The sequence below is a fragment of the Uranotaenia lowii genome, chromosome 2 (assembly GCF_029784155.1).
Source record: "Uranotaenia lowii strain MFRU-FL chromosome 2, ASM2978415v1, whole genome shotgun sequence".
Taxonomy (NCBI): Eukaryota; Metazoa; Arthropoda; class Insecta; order Diptera; family Culicidae; genus Uranotaenia; species Uranotaenia lowii.
Window position 1 is genome coordinate 213,766,405 of NC_073692.1, and position 16,094 is coordinate 213,782,498.

Here is a 16,094-nt window from a genome sequence, read left to right on the forward strand (position 1 = left end):
TTTCAATTTGTGTTATTTTTGTTATTTTTTTTTATTTTCGTTATTTTTTCATAACATTTGTAATATTTGTAATTTTTGTCACTCTTGTAATTCTTGTAATTCTTGTAATTTTTGTTATTTTTGTAATTTTTGTTATTTTCAGGTTTTTTTTTGAAATTTTTGTTTATTTGGTAACTCTTGTAATTTTTAGCATTTTTTGTAGTTTTTGAAAATTTTTGTAATTTGGGTAATTTTTTTTATTTTTGTAATTTTTGTAGTTTTTGTAATTTTTGTAATTTTTGTAATTTTTGTTATTTTTGTAATTTTTGTAATTTTTGTAATTTTTGTTATTTTTGTAATTCTTGTAATTTTTGGTAATTTTTGGGAATTTTGATAATTTATTTTATGTTTGTAATTATTGTAACTTTTACTATTTTTGTGGTTTCAGTATTTTTGTAATTTTTTTATTTTTTGTTATATTTGCCGAGTGTTCATAGAATCGAACTTTGAACGTCTGTCAAACTTAATTTTGTTTGAGTTAAAAAAAAAGGAGCGTGTGAAATATTATCAATCTTTTAAAGTGTTAACGTACCTGAATCTCCGCGACATTTTGACAACCACTTTGACAGCTCTCGACAGTCAGCTCTCAGTCTATTTGCCGTCTCTTTCGCGTGCGTGCCAACGTGTTTCCACCCACCTCCCCCATGTTCCGTTATCAAAACGGGAAAACTTTCGCCAGCCGATTTCTCGCTCTAGCAACAGTAGTTCAGTTTGATACATTTCAGTCAGTCGTCCAGCACCACACAAAACACCTTCGCCATTCAACGAGCTAGCAGCAAGTTTTAATTCCATCATCGTCGTCCATCCAAACTCGAGCGAGTCAGTCATCATCGGAATTTTTCATTTTCTATAGCAAGTTTTTAGTTTTGCACCTCGCGGGGCATTATCGGAAATTGTTCGGACTTGAAATAGTGAATGTGATTTGTGATAAAACGGGATGTGGTGAAAGAATTTGAGTGGTTCAGGTGTGAAAATTTTTCAGCAACTTCGGGGAAAGAAGAAGAGGATTTGCTGCTTTAATTTTGATTTCGATCATTGGGGGCCTTTGGGGAATGTGTGAAAAGTTTTTGGAGCCCCATTAATGGCTGTCCAATTTGAGGAAGAGTAGATGTGATTGTTGTTTCTTTTTTTTTTTTTGGTTAAAGGAAAAGTTTTTGGTTTGTGGCAATTGTGTAGGGGAAAAGGTATATGATTGGGTCTTTTTTTTTATTGTGAATCTCCAATAACTGCACACAAAATCCAGTCAAGTGTAACAACGTATCTCTTTGGCGGCGCAGCAGCGAGACTATTAGGAAAAACGAGGAGAAAAACGCGATGATTTCGACGGGTTGTTGAAAATTTTTGTGCCCGTCATCGAAATTCAGTCGCGAAGCTGATTATCGAAGTCTTGGGGTGCTTCTTGCTGCTGCTGCTGCTATCGTTTTCTGTTTGTTGTTCATCACCATTAGAGAGTTTTCAGCAAAAAGGTTTTTCTTTTCGTTTAGAGTTCCTCGGAGGTTCCGCTGTTGTGTTTGTGGTGGGCATACACGTGTACGTGTGTGTGCGTACGTGCGCGTGTTTGCATTGCATTGCAGAAACCCTCCTCAAAATAAAAAAGAGAAAAAGATTTGTGAAATCATTCGTCGTCGGATTAGATCCGGGGCAGCAGCCGGAGAGCACCAGCACCAGAGATGGCCACCAAGCCCCAGACCCTGAGCAATGAGGGTGATGAATTGGCCGAGCTGCGGATCGAAATCGAGCGGCTAACGCGGGAACTTGATCAGGTCAAAAACGCAAACCACGATGCGGCCGAGTATGGTCTCGGGCTTCTGGCGGAAAAAAATGCCCTGGACGTCAAGTGCGAGGAGCTGGAAGCGCTCTACGAGAACGCCAAACACGAGCTGGATATCACCCAGGAGGTAGGTTTCCGATAAGCAACATTCGATTGTGTGTCCAATCAGCTATGAAGCTAGATGCAATTTTTCTCCCCTGTTATTTAGGGTAACATTCCTAAGATTCATCTTAGGTTCTGTAGTTAAAAGGATCTCTCAACTCTTAAAATGTATTTGCTATAGAACTTTGCAACGCAAATCATAAAATAACACAATTCTAACAAATTACATTCGGGATGAATAAGCCACTGAAGCTTAAAATCCCTTGAGAAAAAAAAACATCATAACATAAATTTCAAACCTGTTTTTTGCATATTGAAGGTGAATAAATTTTCAATCGATCATCTGAACATTCTCCAATGTTTAACCGCTTCTTCATAGTTTCCTTAACCTTATGTAGTACCAAAGAAGGCTATCGTTCTCAATAAAATTACAATTACAATTACAATTCAAATTCTCGTATGATTAAAAGTTTTTTTTATATTTGTGAATTTTAGTGTATCAAAATCTCATTAGCCTATCTTTCTGTGAATAAAAATGAAATAAGTTTATTAGGTATTTAATTTTTTCAATTCAGTTTATTTAAGATCAGAATGATTAGAAACAATGTCATGGTAAACTTAAGTCAAAAAATTAGGTTCTAAAGAATGATCGCACTTTTCATGAAATGCCTTCCATCAGGTTCTGCACAGTAGCTTTTGTGCGTTTCCTGGATGCTGCCTTCCAATTTTTCTTTTGTTTTTGTTTCGATTATAGTCGTTTTACCATCTTCATGGCATTCGCGACTTTATCAACGTTACAGTTGGCGGATCGTTATTGAAAAACTTATCCGGTACAACTGTGTTCGATATTTACTCTTGGGCTCGAACTCGCGGACATCGGCTCAGGAGACAACAGACTTGCCAACTGAGCTATATCACAAGCCCTTCCAATTTTTCTCGAATTCTTCCATGCTTTGAGAAACTGTCCCCTCCTTCCTTAAGATCCTTTTCACAATCGGGCACTATCGTTCAATCGTTTTGAGTATTATTGTCTGAAACCCACTGCAGTACAGGCTTGGCGTAATATGCAGTAGCCAAATCCCGCCAGAAGAGAGGGGGGTACTGATGCTTTTTATAGAGGGGCAGCCATCTTTTTCGAAGAATTCAGCTTTGTAAACTTGAGCATTTATTGTACCTTTTGTGAAGAAAATACTTGACCGCAGACCACCGGTACGAATAATTTTCCCAAAAGCATTTCCATCGCAATCGTGCATCCGACATCATCCACCTCCTCGTCCGTCGATTTCGTGTAGAATTGTGACCCGAGAAGCATTCCTGAATCCTGTTTGACGTAGGTTTTGTCGTCCATTAAGATGCATCTGTTGCTGTTTTCCAGAATCCGTTCGTAAAGTTTCCGTGCCCTTGTTTTTGCTCGAGATTGTTGCTCTACTGATTTCTTAGGTAACTTCCTCTTCTTGAACGTCTTCAAGGAGTTCCTGGCCTTGATTCCCTGAATCATCCCAATGCTGGTTTTGAACTTTTTAGCCAGCTCACGCAGTTTGTAAACAAATTGTTGAAATGAGTAATTCAACGCAGGTTTTAGTGGTGGAATAGAGTTATCTTTATTTTTATTATTATTATTTTTTTTTATGGGATTTTAAATGTTATCTTTATTCAGGTTTGTTCGTCGAGTCCTTAAACAAATACCCATTACATTAGCGATAGCTATTTGTCACTTTCCACTTTTCATATTCCCTAACCGGGAATTAACCTCAACCACTGTAACGAAGCACAACAGCTTCTGCGACAGATGACAGTGGAAGAGAAGCTAGACATAACTTTAGTAGCAGACCCCTATTATAGAGCCCTGAATGGCATAAATTGGGTGACCGATAGTGCCAATCTGGCAGCAATAGGGGTGACAGGAAAGTTTCCCATACAAGAAGTGGTCACATCGAATGAGGAAGGCTTCGTGATAGCCAAAGTCAATGGGATCTTCTTCTGTAGCTGCTTCGCTCCACCGAGGTGGACCTTGGAGAAGTTTAGCGCTACGATGGATAGGATAGTCGAGTTGCTCACAGGCCGAAGCCCCGTTATTATCGCGGGGGATTTCAATGCGTGGGCCCAGGAATGGGGTAGTTCCCTTACGAACGCCAGAGGACAGGGTCTACTTGAAGCACTTGCAAGGCTGAATGTGGACCTGGCGAACGTAGGTAATACTAGAACCTACCATAGAGAGGGACGTGAATCCATTATAGATATCACATTTGCTAGTCCCAGATGTGACAAGTAATTGGAGGGTGAGCGAGGACTACACCCATAGCGACCACTTTGCGATCCATTATCGTGTGGGTAAAAGTGCACAGTCAGTTAGAGGAGAGGTAATAACAGGTGAACGACGCTGGAGGACAAAACAATTTGGCCGGAATGTCTGTCGATGTTTTGAAGTGGGAGCAAAACCTGTCTAACTTGTCGGCGGAAAACCTGACGAAAGTACTCATACGCGCTTGTGACGCAGCAATGACGAGGAGAGCTAATCATAGAAACACACATCCACCAGTTTATTGGTGGACTGAGGAAATCGCGAATTTGCGTGCCAGATGCCTTCGCGCTAGGCGAAACATGCAGAGAGCACGAACTCAAATGGAGAGAGACGAGCGTAGGCCGCTTTTCAAAAATGCGAAAAGAAACCTATGCAAGGCAATAAAGGAGAGTAAACAGGCATGTTTCAGAAAACTTTATCTTGATGCCAATGACCGACCATGGGGTGATGCCTACAGGATAGTCATGGCAAAAAACAAAAGCGGTAGCACACGAAATGATCCCGAACAAACTGAGGGAAATAACGAGAGAGCTGTTCCCTCATCACATCATAATATCAATAGCTGGTCGCAAGTCCCGTACGACTGGGATACGAGCGAGGAGGAGTTAATATCGTTGGAAAAACTGCGCGACATCGCCAAATCCCTTCAGCTGGAAAAGGCTCCGGGTCCAGAAGATGGTATTCCGAACATTGCAGTTAAGGCCGCTATTATGAAATTTCCCGAAATGTTCCGATCGTCACTGCAAATTTGTATAGAGGAAAGGATGTTTCCGGATATTTGGAAACGGCAGAAGCTGGTTCTGCTGCCCAAACCAGGAAAGCCATTGGGGAACCCATCGGAATACAGTCCAATATGCCTACTGGATACGGTTGGAAAGGTTCTGGAAAAGGTGATCTTGAATCGTATCCAGCAGTACACCGAGGGCGAGGGCGGATTGTCCAACAATCAATTCGGCTTTCGAAAAGGGCGATGCACAGTCGACGACATTCGAACTGTCATCGAAACGGCTGATAAAGCCAGACTCAAGAAGAGAAGAGGGGACCGTTTTTGTTCGGTAGTAACATATTGGACGTGCGAAACGCCTTCAATAGTGTCAGCTAGGCAGCGACTGCTTCTTCGCTTATTGAAATGAGGATACCGAAATATCTCTGCAAATTAGTGGAAAGCTATTTCCAGAACCGCAAGCTACTAAACATGACCAGCGAAGGATTTCAGGAAACTGTTACAGCTGGAGTACCGCAAGGGTCGATACTGGGCTCGGTTCTGTGGAATATTACGTATGATGAAGTGCTGACATTGAGCCTGCCAGAGGGAGTAAGGTAGGTTGGTTTCGCGGACGACGTCGTGCTGCTAGCGACGGGTTACTCAACAGAAATCGTCCAGCTAAGAGCTTCAGAGGCTGTAGAGAGCTGGATGCACTCCAAAAGTTTGCAGTTGGCTCACCACAAAACCGAGATGGTCCTGATTTCACAGCAAACAGGCAGGATTACAGTTGGATCATGCACTATCGAATCAAAGTGTGAGCTTAAATATTTGGGTGTGATGATTGACGACCGACTCAGCTTTAAAAACCACGTTGAGTATGTATGCAAGAAGGCGGCAACAGCAACGGCCGCACTCACAAGGATAATGGCGAACTACTCGCGGTCGAAGTAGTCAGCGAAGGATAATTTCGAGTATAGTTTCGTCAATCCTTCGGTATGGAGGGGCGGCCTGGAAATCTGGTCTTAACATCCAGTGTAACCAGCAGAAGCTGAACAGTGTTTAGAGGCGAATGAATTTGCGGGTCATCAGTGCATATCGCACCTTTTCGTCGGAGGCTGCATGCGTTGTAGCGGGAGTCATGCCCATCTCGGTTATGTTGGCGGAGGACTCCTATTGCCTCGAAAATAGAGGCACGCAAAACGTGGGAACACGAGCCAGAGATAGCTCCATGGCCTACTGGCAGCAGCTGTGGGACAGCTCAGAAAGAGGAAGGTGGACCCATCGTTTGATCCCAAACATCGCCACTACGCGGGCCGCATTGACCAAGGCCGGCGGGCAGCATAACCCCCAGTTTGACATGCCTGACGTAGGATAACGTAGGTTAACTTTACTAAGCTTAAAGAGTCCGAAGCTATCAAATGAACTATACGCAAAACAATCAGCGTAGCCGATGGGCCCACAACGTGAAGATGATCTTGGGCGGCCAGGATATTTAATTTAAATATGAACTTATTGGCGAGTGTTGCATAAGTAGCGCGTATGCGTGAAATAGACACTCCCTGCCGAAGTATTGCCTTAGAGCAGGTACCGGTTTGGGAAATTGTCTGAGGCCCCAGGTGGAGTTTGGGGCGTATGCATATACGGATGAGTATATAACGAGTCGACCCATTGGTTCCATGTAGACACGGCACTCGACATGCATTGGGACCAATTCGTAAAATTCCTTCTTCGAATTTACCACCTGGGTAACCAAAAAAAAATAGAGTATGAGAGTACTAATAACTGAATGAGTACTTTGATACTCTTACCCAGAATATCTGGCAACACTGTTGTGTTACCACGAACCCAATTTGAGTAGTCTCGCTTAACAGTATGATGAAATAAACATTTGTACTGCGTTTATCATCATCACCTATCATCCTTCTACACGCTCTTTTTTTTAACTCAAAATTAAGTAGTTTTGGTTCAAAACAGCACTTCGGTGGCCGCCCTCAACTTTGAGTTTGACTGGGCAATAGCAAAATTAAGTTCTGATAGGCATACTCAATACTAAGTTCGGCAGCCGAACTCGAATTTATCCTTTTTTTTCGAGGGTAGCTTATTTTCAGGGAATTAAAGGATGATTAAAATTTGTTGTACCCGGATGTTGCTGTTCCGGTACATTGCATTGCAATTACAGAGCGGTGGAAAGTTTCGACACTCCCGGTCAAAGAAAACTTCCGGATGTTACTTCCCACGGGAAGTAAACAACATCCGGAAGTTTCCGGACATTCCAAACCGCTCACCATATGATGACAATGACGGACAGAATTTTACGCTGACACGGTGAACATACATTTCATTATGAATTTCCTTCATAGTCTTTCGGTAATTGTTCCGGAACGACAAAATTTTGCGACGTTTTTGTTAGGCGGCATCCATAAATTACGTAACGCAAAAAATGCACTTTTTTGACCCCCTCCCCCCCGTATGTCGCAAATCGTAACGCTTCGACATACCCCCCTATGAAAATTACGTAACGCTGACTACCCCCCCCCCCCCTCTCATCTTGTGATGTTTTGAATACAGATTTTCGAAGGTAAAAAGAAATTAACACAACTTTTTTTAACGTTCTTTGAAACGGAATTAATATCTATCAAAATCGCTTCTTAGTTTTCATTGATGATAACTGTTTAATAAAATAAATTGATGAATAAATTGCTTGTTTACTGGTGATCTACCTTGTTTTCTTTATTTTGTTCAAGAAGCATAACTAGTTATGCAAAAAATATAGTAAACTCTAGTTAATCAACTACTCAACTTAGTATTATTGTTGGAATAATCAAATCTGCTTTTTAAAAAATCAATTGAGAAAAAATTGTAAAATTTCCGTCTTAAGGTTGAATTGAGTTCTTGGGGGTAAACGTACCTAACATTTGGTTTTCCAACGGGTATTTCACGGATATTCAATACAGTCTATTTCAGAATTTTTATAGAGGAAAGGTTACAAACAGTTTCAATCATGTTGAAGCTTACAAATATTTAACTGATTTTGGTTTGCTTATCATTCTGCAAAAATTAGCATGACATCAAAATAGCGGCGATTAAACTGAAATTTTTGGGAAAAAAATCGTTACGTAACGATGAGCATACCTCCCCCCTCCCCTATGTCACAATTCGTAACGCTCGAGGTTACTCCCTCCCCCCCTAGGAGCGTTACGTAATTTATGGATGCCCCCTTAGTTGCTGTTCCGGTTCGGACTGAACTCGCTAAGTGTTTTCAGTCCAACAAAGAGAGTTCAATTTGTAGTTCATAAGGTCGAACTCAGCTTTGATCCCTCGCCGAAGGAAAAAAGGGATCAATTTTGAGTTCGCAGTTCGAACTCCGTTTTGATCCATCGAAAGGAGGAAAAATGGTACTTAACTTTAAGTTCATAGAATCGAACTATGTTTTGAACCCCGGTCATACTTAATTTTGAGCACTGCTTATTGACGATATGAATCCTGGATCTCTGCTTTGCTAGCGTTGGGTCTCGCGTTCCGACCATTGATTCGGCTCCTGCACCGTTCGTTAAGGCAGTTCAGCATCATCCAGCTCTAATGGTTTCGCTCGAGGTCACTGGATTGCATGCTTCTGTCGAAAAATCAGCACCTTTCTATCTCGACTTCAAGAAAGCGGATTTCGATGCTATTTCCCATTTTCTGGTCACCATCGACTGGGAATCTGAACTCAACCTACTGCGGCCCAATGCTGCGGCCGAAACCTTTTCGCATATCTTAAATTACGTTATCGACCGCCACGTGCCAAAGCGAACGACTTCCGGGAATTTGCGGACTCCCTGGTTTACGAAAGAACTGCGTCGACTGAAGACGGCGAAAAGATGTGCTCTTAGAAATCACCATAAGCTCAAATCCTCCCAAACTAAGGATGTATATCGAAGAGTGAACTCCTCTTATAAAAAAGCCAGTAAGCGTTGTTTCCAAAATTATCTTTTTCGAGTACAACGTAACCTCAAGTCCAACCCAAAATCGTTCTGGAAGCATGTCCAAAAGTCAGCGGAATGTATCTGGTATTCCAACTCAAATGTTTCTGGATGGCAACACTGCGAACTCTGATGGCGGAATCTGTGCTCTCTTTGCTCAAAAATTCTCGAGTACCTTTGCTACTGCTTCAACATCCCCAGAACACGTGGAGAGTGCTGTTAGGAATGTTTCGCCACTCGGCTTCAGCATGAACACGATTGTAGTAGAGGATGCAGTCATATCTAAAGCAGCGGCAAAGCTCAAAAACTCCCTCTCTACTGGCCCGGACGGTATACCATCTACCTTTTTAAAACGATTTATGCCTGTTTTACTGACACCTGTAAGACTCATCTTCCAAGCTTCTCTTGACAGAGCCACCTACCCTTCACTGTGGAAGGAAGCCTACATGTTTCCAGTCCATAAAAAGGGGGGCCGGAGAGATATCAACAACAATAGAGGAATTTCTGCTTTATGTGCAATCTCCAAACAATTCGAATTACTCGTCATGGATCCGATTTTCTCGTACTGTAAGCAAAATTTTTCAATCGATCAGCACGGTTTTATGCCCAAACAATCTACGAGAACTAACCTGTTGACATTCACCTCCTATGTACACGAAAGTTTTGCTGCTAATTAAGTCTCAAACTGACGCCATTTATACTGATTTGTCAGCAGCGTTTGATAAGGTGAACCACGATATCACCATTCGTAAGCTTGGGCGCTTAGGATTCTGCGGACCTTTACTTGGCTGGTTCCGCATTTACTTAACTGGACGTAAATTGACAGTTCGCACTGGAGACACTCTCTCTAGCCGGTTCTCTGCCTCCTCCGGTGTGCCCCAAGGTAGTCACCTAGGACCGATTATCTTCTTAATCTATTTCAACGATGTCGATGTCACTCCTCGACGGCCCGAAACTTTGTTATGCTGATGATCTTCAACTGTTCTACACCATAAACGGTCAGGATGACATTGATTTTCTGCAAAACCAGTTCAATCTTTTCGCACAGTGGTGCGACATCAACTGCTTGCCTCTGCATCGCAGTGAATGTGCAGTCATCAGTTTCTCTCGAAGACAGCAGCCTTTTTGCGCGGAGAACTTCTCAGGAGATGAGTCCATTGCGCGGGTAGACCACATCAATGATTTGGGCGTAATACTCGACCGTAAGCTGGAATTCAAAACACATACGAACTACGTAGTCGATAAAGCTTCTAGAAGCCTCGGATTTTTATTTCGAGTGGCCAAGGAATTCAAGGACGTGTATTGCCTGAAGAGCCTGTATTGCTGCATAGTCCGATCCATCCTCGAATACGCCTCAGCTGTCTGGTGTCCTTACTACCAGAACGGTACCGAGCGGCTCGAGGCTATCCAGAGGCGCTTTTTGCGTTATGCCCTCAGACACCTTAACTGGCAAGACCCGTTCCACATGCCAAGCTACGAACATCGATGTCGTCTCATAGACATGGATACTCTTCAACCCCGAAGAAATGCAACACGAGCTTCTTTTGTCGCCGATCTACTGACATCGCGTATCGATTGTCCTACGCTACTGAAAGCTATTTCTCTTAGTGTGAGACCCCAGGGACTGAGAAACCAGGACCTTCAACTGTATGTCCCCATTCGATTGAACAACTATGGAGCCAATAGTGCATTCATCGGTGTAATGAAAACGTTCAACCGCTTTTCCGAGTTCTTCGATTTCGACGATTCGTGGGATGTTTTCCGAAGAAATGTTTTAAGAATATCAAGAAATCGCTAATTAGATGTAAATTTTATGTAACTTTAAGTTTAAGTTATCATTTGGACCTATACTTGGTCCGTTGATTGAATAAACAAATAAATAAATAAATCAGCAATCATTGATCTATTGTTCTCGATTGTCAATGGGACATAGCAAGAGGAACAAAAACAAACAATGTTTTGGTTCTGCTTGTGGCAGTAGTAGTCTGCTGCTGTTAAAGGATGCCGCAGGAACAAATACAAAACCGTAAGTTTCAACAGAAAGAGCTTAAGAAAATGGAGGTGTTCTGCGTCAAGGCGGACAAGGAAAATTCGGTGGTCATCATGGACAAACCGGATAACAACCAATCGATACAGGTCGATTTGCGCCGATCGCCTTGAAAGTGTACGCCCCTATCGTCCCTAGAATCAAAGGTTTACCTAAGATTCTGAAACCAGGGAATGAGATGAGGGAGATAATATCGGGTGTTAACGCGCGTTTCGAAAAAGCGGCTAAGTGGTTATTGAACGAGTTGAAAAGGATGCCGAAATCCTTTAAAACAAGATCAGTAACCAACACAATTGAATTCATCAACTTTCTTCAAGCCTCGAAAGGTATCTAAGAGGACGAAATCATCGTTTCTTTTGATGTGTCAGCTTTGTTTCCAAGTATTTTCGTTAAAGAAGCTTCTAATCTGTTAGAAAATTGGTTGCTCCAACAACACAATGGGAGCATTTGGATACTCAAAGTTCGAAACTGCAAGAATTGTATGGAACTGTGTATGGGACAAACATTCTTTAAATTTGGGGATTTGTTCTATTGACAAACAAAGAGGGCCCCAGTGGGAAACCTTTTGTCTCCATTCTTGTGTGAACTGTTTATGGTTCATTTGGAAGAAACTCTTGAAAATCAAGATTTATTACCCGAAAAATGGTGGGGATACACCGATGACATTTTTTGTGTAGTAAACACAGATTCTCTTGAAGAACTTCTAACATCCATAAACCGAACAAATTCACTTAGGAAGATAGGAAATAACCTTTCCTGGATCTTCTTGTAAGAAGAGATAAAGGCCTATTCCGATTCGAAATTTAGGGTGATGGGTCGTGAGGGTCATACCGAACACCTCCAGCCATTCGTTCCAGCATAAGATAACGGTGTTTCATCATATGATTCATCGAATGAACTTTCTAGTTGGGAGAGGTAATGAGCTTCAAAAATTTTTCCAAACGGCTAATAAACATTGATACCAAAGTAGTTCCTTTTTTCTAGGTTATATTAGGATCGACTAAAGATTCAGTAGATCTATACAATTATGAACGTTTCTCTATATTTGTTTTAGAACTTTGTCTCACTCAAAAATTATTGATCTAAAACTCTGTTCAAGATTTATAACACGTGCATTTACCCTACTCTCAAGCAGCAGCAGCGCAAACCAACAATGTCCACACAATATAGTGCTGACGACGAGGTTGATGACGATGATGGATGAATGTTGAATAATAATGACAATGATGGAAAGTGCACTCAGGTGTGCGAACGAAATTTTTTCGACCATATACCTAGCTACACGCTCCACATATGTACGGACCCCTCGCTGCCAACCACTATTTAATACATTAAATGCTAGAGTAACGAGTCAATATTATACCTCTGTGGTTGGTTGATAGATAGCAAGCAGATCACGTCATCTGTCGGCGAATTTGCTGCCAACCTGGAAATGCGAATGCGTTTTTCGTCGATGGCTCTTTGCTTTGATTCGTTGCGTTGGTGCCGATTTGGTGGCACTTCAGCCTGGCTTGCACTGCTGCGTGCGTTGCGCGTGGGTTTTCACCTGAAAGGCGAGCTTCGGTTTTTGACTTGATTTGGTAACTGGACGTACCATTATTGGGGGCGATATGGTTCGATCATATTCCAGCAATGACCGGAAATGACCTGCTCTAGAGCAATATGCTATCCTTTGACACACTAGTGATCGAGAAATATGCATAACGTGTTGCAGCAATATTCACACTTCAGATTTTCCGTTTATTTATCGACTACCCGAATTTTAACCATTATCTGAAGTACAGCGTTAGACTTTTTTGGAAGTTTTTAGGGGCTTACAAGAAAGATTTTTTATTAAAAGACCCCTCCCTAATGAAATCGAAAGTTTTTTAATGTTGCATAATTTCTTTCTATAGATGTACTTCGGAAGTCCAATAAAAAAACTCTCTCTTGTCGTTAGTGTCTTTAAGGATTTCACAGGTGGTGTTATAAAATTAATATTGCAACATTAATGTTTTTCGTTTTGTTGTTTCATTTGGGATTTTAATCTTCTTGGGATTTTCCATCCCATATGATGCAACATTAATGATTTTAGGAATCCATTTATGGGGGGGGGGGGGGGGGGGGTACCTTCCTACCTACCTAAAAAACCTTTCTACCTGAGATAAAAGATCTCCACTGCTGGCGATCCGGAGCCAGCGTCTTCACTTGCTGCCAGCCAAGGTTCTCGTCAACAGTGCGGATTTCAGCGGCTAGACTTCGCCGCCACGAGCTTTTGGGCCTGCCTCTTCTTCGATGACCTTCTGGATTCCAGTCAAGCGCCTCTCTGCAAATCTCGTTTTCATCTCTTCGCAGCGTGTGCCCAATCCATCTCCACTTACGTTCCCGAATCTCGATTTCTAGCGCCTTTTGATGACACCGGCGATGAAGTTCAACGTTTGAGATCCAGTTGCCAGGCCACCAAGCGCGGATGATGTTCCGCAGGCAGCGATTCACAAAAACTTGCAGTTTTCGCGTCGTCACCGCATATGTGCACCAAGTTTCACACCCGTACAGCAATACGGATTTGACGTTTGAGTTGAAGATTCGGATCTTAGTTCGTAGAGAGATCTGGCGTGACCGCCAGATGTTTCGGAGACTCGCAAACGCAAATCGGGCTTTTCTGATCCGGGTTTCGATGTCCTTCTTGGTACCACCATCAGGCGTAATCTGGCTACCAAGATACTGGAAGCACTCCACTGTCTCAACCTGTAGTTGTCCAGCTACCACGAAATTGGAACGATTTTCTGTATTGATTTCCATCGACTTGGTCTTTCCGACATTGATTTTGAGACCTGCCGCCTTGGAGCTTTCGGTGAGGTCGTCGAGTTTGCTCTGCATGTCTTGTTGTGTTTGGGCGAGCAAAACAATATCGTCTGCCAGGTCAAGGTCGTTCAGTTGCTCCATGGTTGAAGGATTCCACGGCAATCCTCGGTTTGGTCTACAGTCAATCGATCCAGTCAAGATCTCATCCATTACGATGAGAAAAAGCAGCGGTGACAAAATACATCCTTGTCTCACTCCAGCAGTTACCGGGAATTGGTTCGGACAAGACACCGTCGTGCAAGACCTTGCACGAAAACGCCTCGTACTGTGCTTCGATGAGATGGACTAGTTTCTCTGGGACCCCTCGTTGTCTAAGAGCAGCCCAGATGTTTTCGTGGTTCAGTCGGTTAAATGCTTTTTCGAAATCAACGAACACCAGCAGAAGAGAGTCCTGGAATTCGTTGATTTGTTCCAGTATTATTCGTAGCGTTGTGATGTGGTCCACACATGATCGTCCGGATCGGAATCCAGCTTGTTGCCGTCGGAGTGTAGCGTCGATTTTCTCCTGGATCCTGTTCAGGATCACTTTGCAGAGTACATTAAGGGTTGTACAGATCAAAGTTATGCCACGCCAGTTACCGCACTCTGTTAGGTCTCCTTTCTTTGGGACCTTTACGAGGATACCCTGCATCTAGTCGGCCGGGAATGTTGCAGTATCCCAAACGTCAGCGAAAAGACGGTGCAACATTTGTGCTGACAAGGCACGGTCGGCTTTGAGCATTTCAGCAGGAATGCAATCGATTCCAGGCGCTTTGTTGGATTTCATGTTTTTGATTGCCGCTTCTATTTCAGCCAGCGAGGGCGCTTCCGAGTTGACGCCATTTATGCGACTTACTGTGGGCGCCTCGAGCTGCGGGTTCTGTTGGCCATTGCTATTTGTAACTCGGAAAAGTTGTTCAAAATGCTCAGTCCAACGCTTGAGCTGATCTTTTCCACGGTACAAATAGACAAGGTAGGCTACTAACTCGAGTAAACAACTCGTTTGAATGTAAACAAGTGACGTCATTACTATCTTCGAATAGCGTGCCAGGCAAAAAGTTTTGCGCGCGTAAGATAATGCTGCATACACCGATGATCACTAGATGGATAGTAATGACGACATCATCGGGAAGATATCACCTTATTATATTGTACATCGTGATCTGTTCGATCTGTCAGCAGCTGACCTGCTCGGTCTTTCAGCGGCATTCTTGCATTAGTCCTTGCACCACTAAGGCAGCGAGAAATATCATATAATAATCGGATATCTCCAATGGCGGCGGCTCTTTCTCCCTCTTCGGCTAGGGAGTTTGTCCAGGCTCTCTTGTCTCGTCTACAAGCTCGTTTAACTGCCTTCTCCAGCTCCGCATATCGTAAGCGGGCGGTTGGTTTGGCTGACCCGGTACATGCCTGCTCAATTCCGACTTTCGCCTTTCTCCGATCATCGATCATCCTCCAGGTTTCATCCGACATCCATTCACTTCGTCTTCCACAAACTTGACCGAGAGTATCATGGCTCGTCGTGATAAAGGCATTCTTGATTCCACACCACTGTTCTTCGACTGTTCCATCTGTCGGCAATTCTGAGGCTCGGGATTCTAGCTGTTCAACGTATGCCCTTTTCACCTCTGGATTCTCCAACCGGCGGACGTCGTATCGACACCCGACTTTCTCCTCGCGCCGTTGGACACGCGCAACTCTCAGTCGTATCTCAAGGACGAGGTGATGGTCAGATGCAATGTCTGCGCTTCGTTTGTTGCGGACATCAAGAAGGCTCCTTCTCCATTTTCGGCTGATGCAAATGTGGTCAATTTGATTTTCTGTTCGGCCATCTCGAGATACCCAAGTGACCTTATGTGCTGGTCGATGGGGGAAGAGCGATCCACCGATCACCATGTTGTTGTTGCCACAAAATTCTACAAACAGCTCTCCGTTTTCGCTCATCTGTCCTAGACCATGGCGCCCCATGATGCGCTCAAAGTCCTGATTATCGGAGCCAATCTTTGCGTTGAAGTCGCCTAAGTGGATTTGAATGTCACCCTTCGGAATTCTCTCAACCACGCTGTTCAATTGACTGTAAAACTGCTCTTTCTCCTGCAAATCGGCAACGTCAGTTGGCGCATAACACTGGACCATTGTAAGGTTTCTAACCCGTGTTCTGAATCTGGCTACGATTATTCTTTCGTTTATCGGTTCCCATCTTATGAGAGCCGCATGGGCCTGCGGGCTTAACAGGAAACCAACTCCTCGTTCCCGAGTAGCATGTTCTCCTCGTATGCCAGAGTAAAGCAGTACTTGCCCGGACTGTGTCTTGTGTTCTCCAGTGTTAGGCCAACGGACTT

The 16,094-nt window shown here is 43.1% G+C and overlaps 1 protein-coding gene across 1 annotated transcript in view; it reads left to right on the top strand.

The window, feature by feature from the left end:
- The first annotated feature begins 762 nt into the window (after positions 1-762).
- Positions 763-16,094, top strand: part of LOC129743761 (protein bicaudal D) — a 90,171-nt gene continuing 74,839 nt past the window's right edge. The window contains exons 1-2 of the mRNA XM_055735906.1: positions 763-1,004; positions 1,524-1,937. Coding sequence (XP_055591881.1) covers positions 1,710-1,937 — 228 coding nt within the window. The 5' untranslated portion in view covers positions 763-1,004; positions 1,524-1,709. The remainder of the gene's footprint in view (positions 1,005-1,523; positions 1,938-16,094) is intronic.